Source organism: Triticum aestivum, chromosome 1A, assembly GCF_018294505.1.
Source record: "Triticum aestivum cultivar Chinese Spring chromosome 1A, IWGSC CS RefSeq v2.1, whole genome shotgun sequence".
Lineage (NCBI taxonomy): Eukaryota > Viridiplantae > Streptophyta > Magnoliopsida > Poales > Poaceae > Triticum > Triticum aestivum.
The window spans coordinates 369,792,961-369,813,470 of record NC_057794.1 but is presented as its reverse complement, the minus strand read 5'-3'; the positions used below and the strand labels follow the sequence as shown (position 1 = coordinate 369,813,470).

Below are 20,510 nucleotides of genomic sequence, written 5' to 3'. Positions count from 1 at the left end.
AGAGAGAGAGAGATAGAGAGAGAGAGAGAGAGGGGGGGAGGGAGGGAGGGAGAGAGGGAGAGGGAGGGAGAGAGAGAGAGGAGAACCATGAATCTGAAATTCTTGAGAAAAGCAGATTTAAAGAGGTTAAAACTTTATGCATTGATGACCCCACTGATTCAGAGGCCGTTGGATTTAATTATAACACCAGTAAATATATGTGTGAAGTTGTCTTATTTGATTGGGAAGAGAAATATAATAAAGAAGCTTTGATCCCTAGGAAGTTGGAAGATGGTTGGGAACCATCCATAAATATTAGCATTAATAACTTTACCTATGATGCTCGATTAGGTGCAAGTGTATCCATAATTTCTAAAAAGCCATATGATGCACTTGGATTAAAACCCCTTACTAAATGTGAACTTAATGTCCACTTGGCAGATAGCACCATAAAGAAACCAATTGGAAGCATGTAGATTTTATTGTTACAGATATGAAACCTAACCCTCTATGTCCAATTATATTGGGAAGACATTTTCTAAGAACTGCAGGGGCAATAATTGATACGAAAGAATATAAAATTTCAATTCCCAACAAGGAAAAGCCTAGAACACTTTTCAAGAAAGAGAAATAAAAGTGATTATGAAATCATGTTGGGATTGCATAGCTCCATGTGAATGAAGAGGATAAAACTTGAACATTCTTCAAAAACTAACATGCCTAGTTCAAACGGTACAAGCATCTTCAGACTTCCCGGTACATTAAGGAGATTTTTCACGCAAGGTACGTATGCATGTAACAGTTTAGGTATACCGTATACATATATCATCTGAAAAAAGATGTCATGTATTTGTAAATGAAATGTTTCAAGACATGCCATTGCGGAATTCAATGGATTGTTATGCATCAACATATCAATGAGAAAGGACTAGCTCAGCAGCGATGCTGAATCGCAGATCATTCAAAAGCTGAGTAGAAATGGACCAGATGGTAGCCCAGAAGATCAAGAGCATGTGCCTTTGCAAGGAGCATCTTTGCAGTGGCACACGGGTTGGCCAGAAATCTCCCATCCATTGAACCCACGTTCAAGCACCATGATGTTCTTTATCCCCGAATCTTCCTTGGACTCTGATAGATAGTCTAAAAACATCCGAGCACAGGACGGACCTCGCACCTGGGGCGTGGTGACAGAACATGTAAGATGATAAACAAAAGATATGGTACAAAATAAAGAACATGGGATACCAAGATTTTATTTAATTCTTATCCTACCTATGTAAACAACCATATACTGAAATGCTATCGCAGAATCAACATGATCGAAGATATGACTGACATACTAAGAAATGAACATCACTGGACAGTGGAAAAGAGTAAGTTCTAGAAGCATAAACTTAGATGGTACATTGGAACTAACTAAATGTAAACAAATGTCACACTAAAGCTAGTGTATGAAATCAGATGAATTAACGATGCCAACTACCTTTTATGTTAGAAGAGAACAATACAATTATAAAGCAAGAAACAGAACATGAACTTTTGCTCAAGACATGTTTTGCATCCAAGAACTCAGGTGTCTCAGGCTTGTCCATGCTCAGCTGATTGTACTTCTACTTTGCTCACTGTTACCCCCTTCGTGGTTAAGTCTGCGAGCTCACGTTAGATTTACCCCTCTGTTTCACATTTTGTACGTGTGGTTCTGAATCTCATCTTTTAGTTTCTGTACATTTGTGGTTACTACTGGCAAGGTGGGGACAAATGAAATATCCTAGGCTTGAACCACTAATATATATGGATGCACGCAGGCAACCCGCGAAGCCTGCATACAATTATGCAGAGAGTCAACTTAGTGTAATTTCTGATTTGACATTAGCATAAAGCTGACTTTTGATACATATCTGCAGGCTTTCGCTGGTTTGCACTTTATCCAACACGGAAAATATCCACAAAAAGAATATCCAGACACCCCTTCAATAAGCACAAAATGTTTTATCGGAGGTATGTTCCAGGTAGAAGAGGTGGCTGAAATTTCTTCCAGGGAATTCATTAACATGAACTTTCTGCTGAAATCTGAGATGGGCTCTAGGCCCATATTGCAATTTCTGAAAAATCTCTAAGGGCCCATGTGGGTTATATGGCACTAGGTGTGTGGGAAGTTTAGTCCCACCTTGGAAGTGGAAGGAGAGTTGGAGTGGTTTATAAGGGACTCTCTCCCTCATGCTATTGGAGCTTGAGAAGAGATGAGGCCCTCGCGCACTCCTCCTCCTCCGCTCGCCACGACGCGCCGCGGGTTGCGGGATTGAGCCGAGCCGAGCTCACTCCTATGCGCTTCTTTTTGCCGGTCAGGAACGGAGAGTCTTTGACAGGTGGGGCCACGATCTGAGACGTCGGATCGTGGGCTACCGACTTGGACGTGGGTTCAGCCCACGTCTCTCCACGCGCGGCCGCACATATATATGTGGGGCGCTGCCAACCCTAGCGGTCACGAAACAGAACGCATCTCCGCCTCCACGCCCACGTCGTTCCTCTGCTGCTGCTGCCGCCGGCGACTCCGTCCCGTTCACCGCGTACACGGTTGACGGGAGAGCAGGCCTCCGAAACCACGCCTCTCCGGATCCTGTACGGGGAGAGGGGCGATTAGGTTTTTGGGTAGCGACTACGCGACTGCTCGCTTCTGTTCATCTACGTCCGCATCACCTTCATCATCACCATGTCGACCGACACCGACCGTGCCGCTGCTGAGAAAGCCGAGGCCGACAAGAAGGCCGCCGAGGATGCCGCGGCTGCTGTCACCGCCACCGCCACCGCGTGGCCGATTGGAGGGTATACATCGCTTATCCCTCTCGTGTTTCTTTCTGTTGTAGCAGTACTAGCGGTATGCGTAGATGTCTCTACTATATGCGTAGTACATGCTCTGTTAGATCATAATCAGTATGTTATCAATGCTGTCCATGTCATGCTCATGATTTATTCATGGATTAATTTAATCGGAAAACTGCCTATTTTCTCATCAATCCAAAAACCTAATATCTGTAGGAGTTTTTCGAATTCTGGTTTTGCTGCTGCACTGAAACCGTCCCCGTTTACGGGGACGTACTTTAAGCGTTGGCAGACTAAAACTACCTTATGGCTCACGGCCATGAACGTGTTCTGGGTCGCCGGTGTGACTCCTACAGGAACGATCGCTCCTGAACAGGAGAAGGCGTTTAAGGAGGCCACCGTGGTGTTCCTCGGGGCAGTTCTGAGCGTGATTGGAGATAAGCTGGTTGATGCATATTTACATATGCGGTCTGCCAAGGACTTGTGGGAGGCGCTCGAATCTAAGTTCGGGGCTGCCGATGCAGGGAGCGAGATGTATATTATAGAGCAGTTCCACGATTACAAGATGGTTGAAAACCGTCCTGTATTGGAGCAGGCTCATGAGATAATATGCATTGTTAAGGAGCTTGAGCTTCTTAAGTGCGAGTTACCGGGCAAATTTGTCGCGGGCTGCATAATCGCTAAGCTCCCCAATTCCTGGAGGAACTTTGCCACCACTCTGAAACATCAGAGGCGTGAATTCTCTGTGGAGGATGTCATTGGCCATCTGAGTGTTGAGCAGAACTCAAGGGCAAAGGACTCGCACGGAAAAGGGGTCGAAGGAACTTCTGTGGCCAATATGGTGCATCAGAAGAACTCCAATTCCCACAAGCCCAGGGGAAAGAACGGTGTCCAACAGACTGCCGACTTTAAGAAGAAGGGTAAGAAGACCTTCAAGAAGAACAAGAAGGATGAGGGCTGCTTTACTTGTGGTTCGGCTGAACATTGGGCCAACAAGTGCCCAAACAAGTTTAAGAAGTCAGGACAGGACTCCAAGTCTGTCAACATGATTGTGAGCAACAATGAGAATGGTGCATCTGGGTACGGTAATTTATTTACTGTTTTTTCAGTGTTTCAGCCTACCGATTGGTGGGTGGATACAGGTGCAGGTGTTCATGTGTGTGCTGACATTTCATTGTTCTCTTCTTACCAGGTCACAGGCCACGGGTCCGTATTGATGGGGAATGGCGCGAGTGCTTCTGTTCATGGTGTTGGCACGGTCGATCTGAAGTTTACTTCGGGAAGGATCGTGCAGCTGAAGAACGTGCAGCATGTCCCCGCCATCAAGAAGAACCTCGTTAGTGGCTCCCTTCTATGTAGAGAAGGGTTTAAGTTGGTATTCGAGTCTAATAAATTAGTTGTTACTAAGTATGGACTATTTGTTGGAAAAGGTTATGAGAGCGGAGGGATGTTCCGCCTTTCCCTCGCAGATTTCTGTAATAAAGTCGTGAACCATATTCATTCGAGTATTAATGAATCTGAGGTTTGGCACTCACGTCTTTGTCACATAAGTTTCGGTGTTATGACGCGGCTAGCCAAGTTGGATTTAATCCCGAGTTTCACTTTAGCCAAAGGTTCTAAGTGCCTTTCATGTGTGCAAGCTAAGCAACCTCGCAAGCCTCATAAGGCCGCGGAGGAGAGACACCTGGCACCATTAGAACTCATACATTCTGATCTTTGTGAGATGAATGGTGTGTTGACTAAAGGTGGAAAGAGATACTTCATGACATTGATAGATGATTCCACTAGATATTGCTATGTGTATCTGTTAAATACTAAAGATGAGGCTCTACACTACTTTAAAATCTATAAGGCAGAAGTTGAAAATCAACTTGAAAAGAAAATTAAACGAGTCCGGTCAGATCGTGGTGGAGAGTACTTCTCGAGTGAGTTTGATTCCTTCTGTGCGGAACACGGCATTATTCATGAGAGGACGCCTCCCTATTCACCCCAGTCAAACGGGGTTGCCGAGCGGAAAAACCGTACTCTAACTGATTTGGTTAACGCCATGTTAGATACATCGGGTTTATCCAAGGCATGGTGGGGGAGGCTATATTGACGGCATGTCATGTCCTGAATAAAGTTCCGACAAAGGATAGTGAGATCACTCCCTATGAGAAATGGGCAAAGAGAAGGACGACACTCTCGTACTTGCGCACTTGGGGCTGTTTGGCGAAAGTCAACGTGCCGATCCCCAAAAAGCGTAAGCTTGGACATAAGACCGTGGACTGCATTAATTTGGGCTACGCTAAGAACAGCGTTGGCTATAGATTTCTAGTAGTGAAATCTGAGGTACTTGACCAGAAGATCGGTACAATTATGGAGTCTAAGGATGCTACATTCTTTGAGGATATTTTTCCTATGAGAGATATGCAAAGCACTTCTAGACAGGAATCTGAGGAGACTCCTGAACCTGCCATCCCTATGGAATATTATGAACAAACACATGATGAAAATCCCGAGGAGGATGACGAGGAAACCCTTGGTAGGGGCAAGAGACAAAGGACTGCAAAGACCTTTGGTGATGATTTCTTCGTGTACCTCGTGGATGATACTCCAACTTCTATTTCAGAAGCGTATGCCTCTCCAGAAGCTGACTACTGGAAGGATGCGGTCCGTAGCGAGATGGATTCCATCATGGCTAATGGGACATGGGAGATCACCGACCGTCCCTATGGTTGCAAACCACTGGGATGTAAGTGGGTGTTCAAGAAAAAGCTTAGGCCCGATGGTACGATTGAAAAGTACAAGGCTAGACTTGTGGCCAAGGGCTATGACCAGAAAGAAGAGGAAGATTTCTTCGATACTTATTCACCTGTGGCTAGACTGACCACCATTCGAGTATTACTCTCGTTGGCGGCCTCACATGGTCTTCTCGTCCACCAAATGGATGTCAAGACGGCTTTTCTGAATGGAGAGCTAAATGAGGAAATCTACATGCAACAGCCAGATGGCTTTGTGATAGATGGTCAGGAAAGAAAGGTGTGTAGGTTGCTGAAATCTCTATATGGCCTAAAGCAAGCACCTAAGCAATGGCATGATAAGTTTAATACAACTCTGACATCTGTTGGCTTCGTTGTTAATGAAGCTGACAAATGTGTATACTGTCGCCATGGTGGGGGCGAAGGAGTTATACTGTGCTTGTATGTTGATGACATACTGATATTCGGAACCAACCTCAAAGTCATTGAGGAGGTTAAGTCCTTTCTGTCTCAGAACTTTGAGATGAAGGATCTTGGTGTGGCTGATGTTATCTTGAATATCAAGCTACTGAGAGATAATGAGGGTGGGATCACACTTCTGCAATCCCATTATGTTGAGAAGGTGTTGAGTCGCTTTGGATATTCGGACTGCACACCATCTCAAACACCATATGATCCTAGCGTGTTGATTCGAAAGTCCAAAGGCATGGCTAAAGATCAATTGAGATACTCTCAAATCATTGGTTCACTGATGTACCTAGCGAGCGCAACGAGGCCTGACATCGCGTTTGCTGTGAGCAAACTGAGCCGGTTTGTTTCCAAACCGGGTGATGTACATTGGCATGCTGTAGAAAGAGTTATGCGCTATCTCAAAGGTACTATGAATTATGGACTTCACTATACCGGAGACCCGTCGGTACTTGAAGGGTATAGTGATGCGAATTGGATCTCTGATGCTGATGAGATGAAGGCCACAACTGGGTATATGTTTACTCTTGGAGGTGGCGCTGTTTCTTGGAAGTCTTGCAAGCAAACGATCTTAACGAGATCGACAATGGAAGCAGAATTAACAGCATTAGACACTTCTGGTGTTGAAGCAGGATGGCTTCGAGATCTTTTGATGGACTTGCCACTGGTTGATAAACCGGTTCCGGCTATCCTTATGAACTGTGATAATCAGACTGTTATCACCAAGGTGAAGAGTTCAAAGGACAACATGAAGTCCAACAAACACATAAGAATGAGATTAAAGGCTGTCAGAAAATTAAGAAACTCCGGAGTGATAGCGTTGGACTATGTCCATACGGCTAAGAATCTGGCAGATCCCTTTACGAAAGGGCTATCACGTGTAGTGATAGATAGTGCATCGAGGGAGATGGGTATGAGACCCACATGAGTTACCATGGTGGTAACCCAACCTATGTGATCGGAGATCCCGTGAAGTAGGACCTGGGGAAACAAGCCAGTGGTGAACTGAGGAGAGTAACTTTACTAACCCACTCCGTTGGAGATGCAATACTCTCGGAAACTGTACGGAAGGATGACTATTGTCTTAATGTGTTCCAAGGCTTATATGTATAAGCAAGATGCTATCCTACAGAGCGATCTTTGGAGGAACACACCTATGTGAGCCCGACTGCTAGTCACAGTCTATGAGATTGGGGTGATCTCTAGTAAACTCATGAATAGGCCAGGAGTGTGACTTATATGCTCCACCCGAGGGGTCAGCCTTCGGCAGCCCAGTACTAGTAAGACATGTGGTGAAACTTCTTTACGCCAAACTGACAATTCAAGGCATAGTCCATTGTTCAGTTGTGAAGGAATGTAGCTACTTGCTCTAGGTGAAGCTCAACCTTAATAGGTCTTCACTGAAACACTAGTATATCAAAACAGTATTTGGAACAGAGGACACTATGGGCCCTCGAGATCTGGTGGGGGATTGCTGAAATCTGAGATGGGCTCTAGGCCCATATTGCAATTTCTGAAAAATCTCTAAGGGCCCATGTGGGTTATATGGCACTAGGTATGTGGGAAGTTTAGTCCCACCTTGGAAGTGGAAGGAGAGTTGGAGTGGTTTATAAGGGACTCTCTCCCTCATGCTATTGGAGCTTGAGAAGAGATGAGGCCCTCGCGCACTCCTCCTCCTCCGCTCGCCTCGCCACGCCACGCCTCGCCACGACGCGCCGCGGGTTGCGGGATTGAGCCGAGCCGAGCTCACTCCTATGCGCTTCTTTTTGCCGGTCAGGAACGGAGAGTCTTTGACAGGTGGGGCCACGATCTGAGACGTCGGATCGTGGGCTACCGACTTGGACGTGGGTTCAGCCCACGTCTCTCCACGCGCGGCCGCACATATATATGTGGGGCGCTGCCAACCCTAGCCGTCACGAAACAGAACGCATCTCCGCCTCCACGCCCACGTCGTTCCTCTGCTGCTGCTGCCGCCGGCGACTCCGTCCCGTTCACCGCGTACACGGTTGACGGGAGAGCAGGCCTCCGAAACCACGCCTCTCCGGATCCTGTACGGGGAGAGGGGCGATTAGGTTTTTGGGTAGCGACTACGCGACTGCTCGCTTCTGTTCATCTACGTCCGCATCACCTTCATCATCACCATGTCGACCGACACCGACCGTGCCGCTGCTGAGAAAGCCGAGGCCGACAAGAAGGCCGCCGAGGATGCCGCGGCTGCTGTCACCGCCACCGCCACCGCGTGGCCGATTGGAGGGTATACATCGCTTATCCCTCTCGTGTTTCTTTCTGTTGTAGCAGTACTAGCGGTATGCGTAGATGTCTCTACTATATGCGTAGTACATGCTCTGTTAGATCATAATCAGTATGTTATCAATGCTGTCCATGTCATGCTCATGATTTATTCATGGATTAATTTAATCGGAAAACTGCCTATTTTCTCATCAAATCCGTGGACCGCCGATGGCGAGCATCGCGTAAGGTGAGAGGGAATTGTGCCGTGATCTGGTGGATTTACTAGGTAGACCCGTGTGCTGTGTGGTTCTAGTTCTAGATTGCTTGGTACTGCTGCCGCGGTTCCTTAGTTTCGTTGCTCTGCGGATTAGCAGAGACCACATGGTAATTGTGCTGTGTTTCCCCCTTAAAACTTGGAGCTGATGTGATTTCAGTGTAGTGGATGGACTGGAGGTTCATTCTTTAGGCGATGCCGCAGGTTTACTGTGGCACATGTTTGACTCATAAGCTACAGTGTTGTCATATTGGACTGAATGTCCATCAATGTAGGATTGTTATGTGGTGTTGTAACTTGATTATTCATGAAACATGTGAAGGGTCATGAAATTATTCATCTTTGTTTTGTTTTTGCTTGTTGTTTAGGATGTAATGTCTAGTGATCCGATCAAAAGTTGTGAACCAGCTCCTCCCTGTCACACTGTGTTTTGCTTGGTGAGTAGCAGACGAAGATAATCTTGCCGAGTTAAGATTGTCTCTGATTGTAAGTGGGTCACCTAAGTTCTAGGTTTTCAATAGTTTAAAGCTGGGCCATGGCCTTTGATCTAAAATGGGCCATCGAATTTGCTAACGACGCAGAAACTGCAATATTGCACTTACTATGTATCTTTGAGCCTTTTGATTATTTGAATTTTGTATCCAGGGGGTACCCCTCAAAAAAAATCCAGGGGGGGATGAACCTCATTTATTCTTTGAACCTGTTTCTAGTTTTTTATTTGCTGGTTTTGTGGCATAGACCTATGTTTTGAACTCATTATTTGTAGCCCCCAAAATAACTCATCTTGACAGAAATCTTGAATTGCTAACTATATGATACTCTACTTGTAGTTGCATTCCTTGTGGGCATGTCTATGGCAGATCTTGCTTAGAAAAATGGTTAGCACAGTGTGGGAAGAAAAGTGCCACGGTATGCTGTCAACAACTCCTAGTTTAGAATCACATCTTTAAGTGAATTGCACACTCTTATTGGGAGAAATACGTCTCAGTGACCATGGTTGTTGTTATTATTTAATCAGTGTCCTCAGTGCGGCAAGATGTTTAGACAAAAGAACATTATCAACCTCTATGCACCAGAGATTGTTGTTCCAAATAATGATCTTGAAAAGGTTAGTTTTTCTTTTTTACTTTTCCATGGATATATTTCTGACCATGTACTGAAGCTTGTTTGGTTTATACAGCAAGTATTGTCACTGAGAGATAAAAATGAATTTCTTGAGAATCAAGTAAGCTACTTCCTTTTCAGAATCCACTTTTTTTTTGCTTCAAACTGATATTAGGACTTATGAACACTCTTTCCCATTGACATGTTCACTGAATGTAAGATATTATGAGTCACATCACTAAGAAGGATATTTGTACTTCTGTTATTCTGTATGAACACTAATTACACCTATGAATCAAGAAATCCTGGTGATAAGACTACAAGTACACTTTGTCGCTTAAGGCAGCAAAGAATAATAAAAGGATTAAAAGACAAAATGGATAACAAACTATTACCAAAATCTTCAAGTGCAAATAAAAGTCAAACGGATTATGGATACAAAAAGGGAAACTCAGATGGAACCTGAGTAAATCATCGGCGGTTGCCCCTCTTTGCTAAACTGTTACTCCCTGCCTGGTTCAGCAAGTGCCTGATTACTCGCTTTTTAGTCGATTCTGTAGCTTGTGTGGTAGGACTAGGGTTCCTACCAGGCCTCCAGCGCAGATTGTATGGGCAAGGAGGAGGGGGACGAGGGCTGGAGCGGGCGCGCCGGCGGACAGGCGCCGTCGCGGCTAGGGTTCCGGCTCCTCAGGGAGCCGGGCAACAGAAGATTATAATATCTTTATTGCTTGATCTCAACGGTGTCTTACAACTAGTATTTATAACTTTAGCCTAAGATAACTTGCCTAAGATAACGTGCCTAAGATAACTTGTGGGCCAAGCCCCTAATACTAATGCCCGGTGGGCCTCTTCCTAGTATAGACCAAGCCGGTCATAACATCTCTCCCCGCCTGCGCAAACAGCTTGTCCTCGAGCTGAAAGTCTGGATAGTGTTGGCGAAAATCCTCACGCTGCTCCCAAGTAGCCTCCTCCTCCGGAAGGCCCGCCCACTGAACGAGGACGAACCAGATGCCACGACGGAGCTGTGCCTGCAACACCTTTGCCGGCTCTGGAAGAATGCGACCATCGGCGGTTGGCGGAAGCGCCGGAGGAGCCGCCGGTGGCTCGCCACGAAAAGGCTTGAGCAGCCCCACATGGAAGACGTCCTGGATGCGAGCGCGGGCTGGAAGCTGAAGACGATAGGCCACCTTCCCAATGCGCTCCAAGATAGGGAAGGGCCTGGCGTAGCGAGGCCCGAGCTTGCGCTTGGCGCGCGGGTCAAGCGACTGCGTAGAGCGGTGGAGAAGACGCAGCCACACCCAGTCACCCACCGCGAACTCCGCCTCGCGGTGATGATCGTCGTAGTAATGCTTGGCCAGCTGCTGGGCCTGAAGGAGACGCTGACGGACCTCAGCAAGCATCTCGTCGCGGGTGCGGATAAGGTCACCCGCAACCGCTGTCCGAGCCGTCGCCGGGTCCACCGGTAGTATAGGCGGGGGTGGTCGACCATAGACCACCTCAAACGGCGTAGCGCGCAGGGCGGAGTGATAGGAGGTGTTGTAGCAGTACTCCGCCCAAGAGAGCCAGTCCACCCAAGCGCGAGGCCGATCACCTGTCACACAACGCAAATACATGGCAATGACCTTGTTAACCACCTCGGACTGACCGTCTGTCTGAGGATGGAACGCTGTACTCGGGCGGAGTTGGACACCCGCCATCCTGAAGAGGTCGCGCCAGACATGGCCCGTGAACACTGGGTCCCGATCACTGACGATCGAAGTAGGGAACCCGTGTAGACGGACAATGCCGTTGAAGAAGGCCCGGGCCACGGACGCCGCCGTGTACGGATGGCCGAGCGCGATGAAGTGGGCGTAGTTGGAGAAGCGGTCGACCACCGTGAGGATGACCGACTTGCCGCCCACCTTGGGGAGGCCCTTGATGAAGTCCATGGAGATATCCGCCCAGACCTGAGACGGCACCTCCAAGGGTTGAAGTAACCCAGCCGGCCGCAGGGTCTCCGTCTTGTTGCGCTGGCATGTCTGACAAGACCGAACCCAGTCGCGGACCAGGGCGCGATCGCCAGGGATGTAGAAGTCGGCGCGAAGACAATGGAGGGTTTTCTGCACACCCTCATGACCTGCCGAGTGGGCGAGCTGTAACACCTGGTGACGGAGATCATCATGCGCCGGAACAAAGATCCTACGCCATGGAGAAGCAGTCCGTCAGAGAAGCGCCACGGTACAGCGCGATGTCGGAGTCGATGACGGGACAGCGCGTCGGCCACGGTGTTAAGGCGGCCCGGCCGATACTCGACGGAGAAGTCGAAGCCGAAGAGCTTGCTGATCCACTGGTGCTGTGGCACGGTCGACAGCCGTTGGTCTAGCAAGAACTTCAGGTTGTAGTGGTCCGTGCGAATGTGGAAGGACCGTCCCCACAAGTACGGCCGCCAATGACGAACGGCCTGCACAAGGCTAATGAGCTCCCGCTCGTATGCCGCCAGCTTGAGATGGCGAGGAGCGAAAGGCCGGCTGAAGAAGGCGAGGGGTCCATCGCCCTGATGAAGCATGGCGCCGAAACCAGCGCCCGAGGCGTCACGGTCTACCACGAACGGGCGGTCGAAGTCGGGCATCTGGAGGACGGGGCCCGTCGTGAGGGCCCCCTTGAGGGCCTCGAACGCCGTCGTTGTCCCAAGCGAAAGCGTCGCGGCGAAGCAACCGCATGAGGGGCGCCGCGATGAGCCCGAACTCCCGGATAAATTTCCGGTAGTAGCCGGTGAGGCCGAGGAACCCGCAGAGAGCCCGCGGCGAGCGAGGTGTCGGCCATGCGGAGACGGCCGCCACCTTGTCGGCGTCCATAGCCACCCCGTCGGCAGAGATGACATGGCCGAGGTAGGCGACGGTAGGTGTCCCGAACGAGCACTTCGAGCGCTTAAGGTGGAGGTGGTGCGCCCGAAGCTCGTTGAAGACGATGGCGACGTGCTGGAGGTGCTTAGCCCAGGTGGTGCTGTAGATAAGAATGTCATCAAAGAAAACAAGCACAAACCGCCGTAAGTAGGGCCGGAGGACGTCGTTCATCAGGGCCTGGAAAGTCGCTGGGGCGTTGGCGAGGCCGAAGGGCATCACCAAGAACTCGAAGTGGCCATGGTGGGTGCGAAACGCCGTCTTGGCGATGTCGTCTGGATGCATACGCACCTGATGATAGCCTGACCGGAGATCGAGCTTGGTGAAGAAGCGCGCCCCATGGAGCTCATCCAAGAGCTCGTCGACCACCGGTATAGGGAACTTGTCCTTGAGCGTGAGCGCGTTCAGGGCGCGGTAGTCGATGCAGAAACGCCAAGTGCCGTCCGACTTGCGGACGAGCAACACCGGGGCGGTGAAGGGTGACGTGGAGATCCAGATGATGCCCGCGGCGAGCATCAGGGCACACTAGCGCTCCAACTCATCCTTTTGCAGCTGAGGGTAGCGGTAGGGCCGAACCGCCACAGGAGGGGTACCCGGCATGAGGTGGATATGATGGCCGTACACCCGGGCGGGCGGAAGACCCCGTGGCTCGTCGAAGAGGTCGCTGTGCTGCTGCAGAAGGGAATCCAGCAGGGGTTGCTCGGCCTCCGAGGACGCGGCGACCAGCTGGAGATGGGGCACGGCCGGCGCAGTGCCCCCAAGGCCGTCCCATCGGACGCGGCGGCCCAGCCGCCAAAACGTCATCGTGAGCGCGTCGAAGTCCCATAGGATGGGACCGAGGGTCCGTAGAAAATCCACCCTGAGGATGAAGTCGAAGCAGCCGAGGTTGATCCCTGCACATGTAATGGAGAAGTGTTCGCCACCAATGGAGATGGGAACGTCACGGACGAGCCCATGACACCGGAGGCGATCGCCGTTCGCCACCGTGATCCGCAGGCGCTCCCCGCCCGTCGTCGGAAGGGCTAGCCGACGCATGGTCGCCTCGGGCAAGAAGTTATGGGTGGAGCCAGTATCCAGCAGGCCACCAGCCGCTCGCCATGGATCGTCACCGGCAGCAGCATGGTCCGCCCGCCACGGATGCCGGCGAGGGCGTGGAGGGAGACGACGCACGCTGACGCCGTGGGATCCGCGGGCGTGTCCGCGGCCGCCTCAGGTGGTGGTGTCGCGTCGGTCGAGTCGTCCGCCTCGGTGTAGTCGACCGTCTCCAAGTAAAAGAGGCGGGGGCAGACATGGGTCGGCGTGTAGGGCTCATCGCAGTTGAAGCAGAGTCCCTGACGGCGACGCTCCTGCTGCTCGGCCGGTGACAACCGGCGGAGCGGCTGGAGGAGGCCGGCCCGGTGCTGGAGGAGTCGGCGCTGGTCGACTGGGCTGGCGGCCGCCCCGTCCGGGCTGTTGCTGCAGTGCCTGGGCCCGCTGCTCGAAAGCTCGGGCGTAGTACATGGCCGTCTGGAGGTCGGGGGGATCCCGGAGCTCGACGTCCACGCGAAGATGGTCCGGCAGACCGCCCACAAATAACTCGGCACGCTGAATCCCGGAGACGCTCGGTGCGTGGCACGCCAGGGCCTGGAAGCAGTCGGCGTAGTCCTGAACCGTGGAGGTGAACTGTAAATGGCCGAGGTGCCGCCAGGCGGCTCCCGCGGATAGGAGGCCCGAACCGGAGAAGACAGAGCTCCCGGAAGCGCTCCCACGGTGGTATGCCGCCCTCGTCCTGCTCGAGGGCGTAGTACCAGGTCTGCGCCGCGCCGCGGAGATGATAGGACGCGAGCCAGGTACGATCCGAAGCGAGCGTCCGCTGCCCGCGAAAGAACTGCTCGCACTGGTTGAGCCAGTTGAGAGGGTCCTCCGTGCCCTCGTAGGTGGCGAAGTCCAGTTTGGCGAAGCGAGGGGGTGTCGGACCGCCGTGCCCGGGGGTGGCTGCAGTCGGCGGTAGCGAGTGTGCCGGGTCGGGGATCTCCGGGGCGTAGGTCGCCGAGCCGGAGGGACGGTCAAACCGGAGGGAGGGCGTCGGGTGCTCCGGCGCCGTGGTATACACCGGGGCTGGCGACGAGCCGGCCGCCCACGCGGGAATTGGCGATGGCGATGGCGATGGCGGAAACTGCACCTGGTGCAGGGGCCGACCTGTGGGCCTGGGCACGGGTGGTGATGTAGTCGACGGTGGCGGCGCCTGGAGGAGCTGCGGCGCCGCAGCCAGCGTCAAAGTAGCCGGCGGGGGCGCCTGGAGAAGCTGCTGGGAGGGGTCCCCCAGCGGTGCGGTGGCGGTCGGCCACACGGTCCAAGGGTTCCCCGTGGTCGGGTAGTGCTGCAGCAGCAGCGGCGGCAGGGGCGGCCCTCCGTAGGACGACTGGAAGGCCGGGGCGGCCCACGGAAGCGGTGGCGGCGCTCGGCTGCGGGGGCTGGTTCCCGGCGAGGTAGAGGCTGATGCCTTTGACCGCCTGGACGAGCTCCCGAAGGGTGCCCGAGACCTCCTCGGGCGAGAGGATGGGGGGCGGCTCTGCCGCGGTGGCGGTCGGCGCTGTCGGGGTGGCCGTCCCGGATGTGAGCGCCGGCATGGACGCGGACGGGGCTGGCGGCAGCGTAGGTGAGGCGGTGGTGTTTGGCAGCGGCGGCGGTGATGGAGGAAGCGACATGATCGAGCTGGTGTCTCTGAATACCAAATGGTAGGACTAGGGTTCCTACCAGGCCTCCGGCGCAGATTGTATGGGCAAGGAGGAGGGGGACGAGGGCTGGAGCGGGCGCGCCGGCGGACAGGCGCCGTCGCGGCTAGGGTTAGAGGCGGCGGCGGCTAGGGTTCCGGCTCCTTAGGGAGCCGGGCAACAGAAGATTATAATATCTTTATTGCTTGATCTCAACGGTGTCTTACAACTAGTATTTATAACTTTAGCCTAAGATAACTTGCCTAAGGTAACTTGTGGGCCAAGCCCCTAATACTAATACCCGGTGGGCCTCTTCCTAGTATAGACCAAGCCGGTCATAACATTGTGCGTGCCTGGTCTTGAATGTTCACTTCTGCTATTGAATTCATCTCTTCCTGCCATTTCAGTTCAGTGTAAATGTGTTATGATTATTAATAAGCTTTGACATTTTTGTGAGAAATATGTTAATGTTCTGTTGTTGGGCACTTGGGCTATAGGCAACTGGCATATTCTCTTATCGTAACACTCCTATAAATATATTAAGTCACCACAAGGCATACGTTGCATATAGTTGTTATATAACCTAATACTTTTATGTTTTCATGCAGCAACAAAAATTAATTGAGGAGATAAAAGAATATAAGGTACATGCATAACTTCTCCGCTTTGGTAATGCTATTTAAAGTACGATCAATAGTTTCATTGTGTTACCATGCATACTATTTAAACTGAAAATCTAGTACGGCGATTGTTCTTAGTATTGCTGTGCAGATAAAAGCTTAACTCTCAGTTTATTCATCTTAACAAAGCCCTCCTATGTATGTTTCCTTATTATAGTATATACTAAATTGCTAGTTTCTGACTGACCTCTCATGTGTCAGGAAATAAACCTTTTTGTTTAGTAGAGCCTCGTATTTGTTCACTTATGTTTTTATATGTCTTGCAGAGGCAGATTTTGCATCAGCAACGTCTAATAAATGAATCAAGCTCAAAGCGACAGGTAACATTACTCAAAAAAATAATTTTATTATCATTTATACAGTAGAGGATGCTAACGTTCTTTACAAACAATTATGAAGAAAATGGCTGAACAATCATCAGATGGAGCAATGATTGCAGAGTCACTTCCCTTACATAGAGCACATGGTGGCAGTAGCGATCTTTGCAAGTTTGTTCTCCAGGTTTATTTTATTTCGAGTGTTGCTTGATTGCCTCTTTCTGTTGTACATTAAACTTTATGGAGCAATCTTGAGAGTTATTTTCTAGTGACATTTGGTTGTGCTTTATAAAGGATCATGCAATATGATTAAATCTACCATTTGCATGCCTTTGTAACTTGTTTGTCATGCCAAGTTTGGGCCCGAAAGGGTCATATAATCTTTTGATCCAATTTGTTTTTCTGTTCCTGACTTCGTTCTCACATAAAAAACATAACCACTCATTCGCGTAAGGCACCATGTTCTGAAGTTGCTTACTATATGTTGTAGAATGAGTTTGTCCTGGATGGAGCTCGAGTCATGGGCATAGATGCATCCAGCCAGATTATAGTAGCTTCTGGAAGGGCTCCTGGAGTTAGTGCTGAACATGTCCTTACCAAGGTACAGATTACAAACTACTCCCTCCGTCCCTAAATACTCCCTCCGTTCCTAAATATTTGTCTTTCTAGACATTTCAAATGACTACTACATACGGATGTATGTAGACATATTTTAGAGTGTAGATTCACTCATTTTGCTTCGTATGTAGTCACTTGTTGAAATGCCTAGAAAGACAAGTATTTAGGAACGGAGGGAGTATAAGCCTTTTTAGAGATTCCTCTATGGACTACATACGGAGTAAAATGAGTGAATCTACAGTCTAAAATAGTCTATATACATCCGTATGTAGTCCGTATTGAAATCTCTAAAAAGACTTATATTTAGGAATGGAGGGAGTAGATGTGTTGCTTAATGATTGAAGACTGAGTTATGCTTCTTGGTTCACATTTTGGTTGTTTATTCGTAGTCACCTTATGTATCTGCACTCATAATTTCGACAGATCTGCATGTTCTCTAGACAGGAAACGAAAGTACGCCTTCCGCCTAACACTAAAGCTGTCAGGGATATTTGTATAACTCCTGGGGGCCTTGCTATTTTTGCATCTCTTGGCAGGAAATTGTCACTTCTCAGGTCTGCCTGCAACATATGTCAGTTCAATCTCTCACTGTTTTATTTTAACATATTTTAACTAACTTTTACTTTTGTGCGATATGCATATCACAGCATGACAACCAACAATGTTGTCCTTCATTATGATCTACCGGTGATTCTTTGAACTTGAAGTTCACAAATTTTGCAAGTACATTTATGTTCTCCATACATTGACTAAAACAATGCTCCCCAACATTTTGTTCACCTGATTCCATTTGCGATTAACTTCATTATAAGTATATATATTTTTTAAATTACACTCCCTCCGTCCGAAAAAGCTTGTCCTGAGGGAGTAGATGGTGTGTTTGCTTGAGGGTGTGGGTTTCCAGAAGGCTTTCCGTTTATTTTTGGTTCTTATAGCTCTTTATGTCGTGTATGTTAAAATGCAGCAGGTGTTCACTACAACATACGTACTGAATATATGCTTTCCAGTTAGAACTTTGTTTTGTGAACTACTTGAATGGTCTATCCTGGCCTGCTAATTTTTGTATTTTAATACAATGCAGGCTCCAGGCTGGTCCTGTTCAGGGGATCAAACTGGCCCCAACCACGTATATGCTGGATTACAGGTGGCTACTCAAAATCTCTTATGATTCCTTCTGAACCTTTTGTGCTATTTGAAAGGGTGACAAGAAACTTCTGTTGAATTTTACAGAATGGCATGCTTTTGGTCTTTGATACCCGCCAAACTAAAGGACCACTGCACTCCTTGAGTGGTCTATCTACAAACCCAGTTCATACAATCCACTCTGTCGTAGATGATAACGGTTCCACGAATATCATCTCTGCTTCTTCCATAGGACCCTGCATTTGGGATGTAGATGGCAATGAAAACAGGTACTTTGCAGTTCTTAAAAGCTCTTACTGATTCTGCCGGTGCCTATGGTATGTGCAAATGTACATATTAAACGTTGGTCATTTTTCCAGGCCAAATTTGCTTACCGGGATGGAAAACCAAGGGGTCTGCATATCCCTTGCATGTGCCGCTCCATCAAGTGATCTGATTGTGGCTTCCTTCCGTCCAAGGGTCGAGTTTTCGGGCGACGGCAGTGCATCTCAAATGGGTATATCACAATCACCAACGCTCTCCGGTTCTGGAAAGCTCGGGTGCCACGCTCTCCTGAGGAGGACGAGCAGCACATCCTTCGTGAAAGAGCAGATCTGCAATGCCAACGTGAGTGAGCTGCGGATGTCGAAGTCTGCAATCATACCCTGCAGCGGAACCGGCCAACACCTCTTTGCCTATGGCGATGAGTCACTGCGCGGAGTCCGCACATGGCGGCTGCCTTCGTTTCAGCTGTTCGCTGATCTCAGGCCGCACCACCAACCGATCCTTGACCTGAGGTTTGCGGAGAGCACCACCGGGGAGAAGTACCTTGGGTGCTTGAGCGAGGAGAAGCTGCAGGTCTTCAGAATTAGGTCGTAGCAGACGAGACCCAGTCACTGATCACTGATCCTTCATTCGTTGTAACGCTTCACTAGTTTTGTTGTACTGGCATGAACAGGTCTTCCTCTGTACAGTATTCTCTAGACCACACATCTTAGCGCACAAATCAACGTTTTTAGGAGATGAAACATTGACATGTATGATTTGCTAGTCTTGTGATAAATGAGAGATTCAAATGGGATGATGCCTTGTATGCATATTACGCTGACATTTTTCCAACTTCTTTTCATCATAATCAATACGAGGATCCCCACCTGAATATATTCAATCGAATTTGCCTAGAAGCCTCGTGGCTCCATACAAGATAGATTCAAATGAACCAGAGTACACGGGGAAAACATGAGAAGAGATGCAACCGAAAACACACACACACACATCCAGCAGAACCACCGGAAGACCCGCCGAGGAAAGGGCACACAGGGAGAAGGTCTTTTGACAATCCGAAACTGGACGCACCAACACCACCGACCGCCATCACAAATCTCATCAGCACAACCCACCAGGAGGAGGACCTCAACTTACATCTTCATCTGACCAAGCAAGGAGAGCCTTGAACGTTGGCCGTCTGGTCGCCACCCAACAACACCCAGCAGAGGTAGAGGTGTCATATGGGAACGAGGTGATCCATTGAGTAGGATAACGACCCCTAACCCGGCTTCGGATGAAAATCAAAACCAATCCAGAGCAAGGCTGAGCCATGATCTCGCATACAGAGCACCACCTCCTCGCCAACAAAGCACAGACCACCATCAGCGCCAAGCCGGCCGCACCACCAAAACCGTCAAACCCGCAGCGAGCAGCCACCACAGAGACCAACCGAGCCTCCCCCCAGATGATGCCTTCAAGAAGGGATGCGACACAATGTGCGCTGCCATCGTCCGTTCCAAACGGACTTGGAACATGGGTTTCCCCTGGGATGTGAAGGGGTAGTCACCATGACAGCACCGCCTCCAAGGAGGTTAGCGGCACCCACAAGCGTCGTCGACGCCGGCTCCGGCAGGAGCGGGGCTTTCGCCCAAATGAGCATACCACCTCCAATAAGCATCGAATTGATCTCGTAGCACCGCTCATTGCACCACCACAGAGAAGGGCCACTGCAGCCCCATCGCCACACATGACCAAATCCGGGTCGCCGCAGGCCAGATCCGACAGGATCCAACTTGCCCCCCGCCGCTCCCCATCGGATCGGGCCAAGCCGAAGCCGACAGGCACGCCGTCCACGCCAGCGCCGCCAGAAGGCAGAACCACAAGCCAGAGCGGACGGCGGCGCCTCGGGGAAGGGTGAGCACCGCCACCCCGCGCCTCACAGCGACCTCCGCTAGACACATCTGAGCCGAAACCAGCAGCCATCCCCGACGCCCACCGGTCGCCAAACAGGGAGCCGCTGATTCGGGGAAGGCCAGCGGAAGGGAGCCGCGAACGCATCCGCCCCACTGTCTCCGACCACCACCAGCAGAAGCGACGCACGCCGGAGTCACGCCGCGCCGCCCGCCGCCCCACGGAGCTCCCCCGGCCCCCGAGCGGTCTGCACGAGGAGCGACGGCCTGCCGCCGCCAGATCCGCGCGGGCTTCGCCTGGCAGAAGCATTTGGCGGCAGTGGGAGGAAGGGGGTGGCTGGAGGGGAGGTTCGGCCGGAGGGGAGGGGGTCGCCGCCCGAGCCGCCATGGGGAGGACGGCGCGGGG

The 20,510-nt window shown here is 50.4% G+C and overlaps 1 protein-coding gene across 1 annotated transcript; it reads left to right on the top strand.

Annotated features, from left to right (window-relative positions):
• Window positions 1-8,458: 8,458 nt before the first annotated feature.
• On the top strand, window positions 8,459-19,011 carry LOC123051464 (E3 ubiquitin-protein ligase RFWD3). The gene is made up of 13 exons (XM_044474328.1): window positions 8,459-8,487; window positions 9,345-9,423; window positions 9,533-9,622; window positions 9,695-9,739; window positions 15,799-15,834; window positions 16,137-16,190; window positions 16,270-16,371; window positions 16,678-16,788; window positions 17,229-17,359; window positions 17,453-17,492; window positions 17,887-17,949; window positions 18,036-18,217; window positions 18,308-19,011. The coding sequence occupies exons 3-13, from the start codon at window positions 9,551-9,553 to the stop codon at window positions 18,804-18,806; spliced, it is 1,335 nt and encodes a 444-aa protein (XP_044330263.1). The 5' UTR covers window positions 8,459-8,487; window positions 9,345-9,423; window positions 9,533-9,550; the 3' UTR covers window positions 18,807-19,011.
• Window positions 19,012-20,510: the final 1,499 nt, after the last annotated feature.

Coding starts and splice junctions, on each gene's coding strand:
- LOC123051464 (XM_044474328.1), top strand. CDS start 9,551: ATGTTTAGACAAAAGAACATTATCAACCTCTATGCACCAGAGATTGTT. Junction 16,191..16,269: donor AATCAAGCTCAAAGCGACAG/GTAACATTACTC, acceptor ACAATTATGAAG/AAAATGGCTGAACAATCATC. Junction 18,218..18,307: donor GTAGATGGCAATGAAAACAG/GTACTTTGCAGT, acceptor TCATTTTTCCAG/GCCAAATTTGCTTACCGGGA.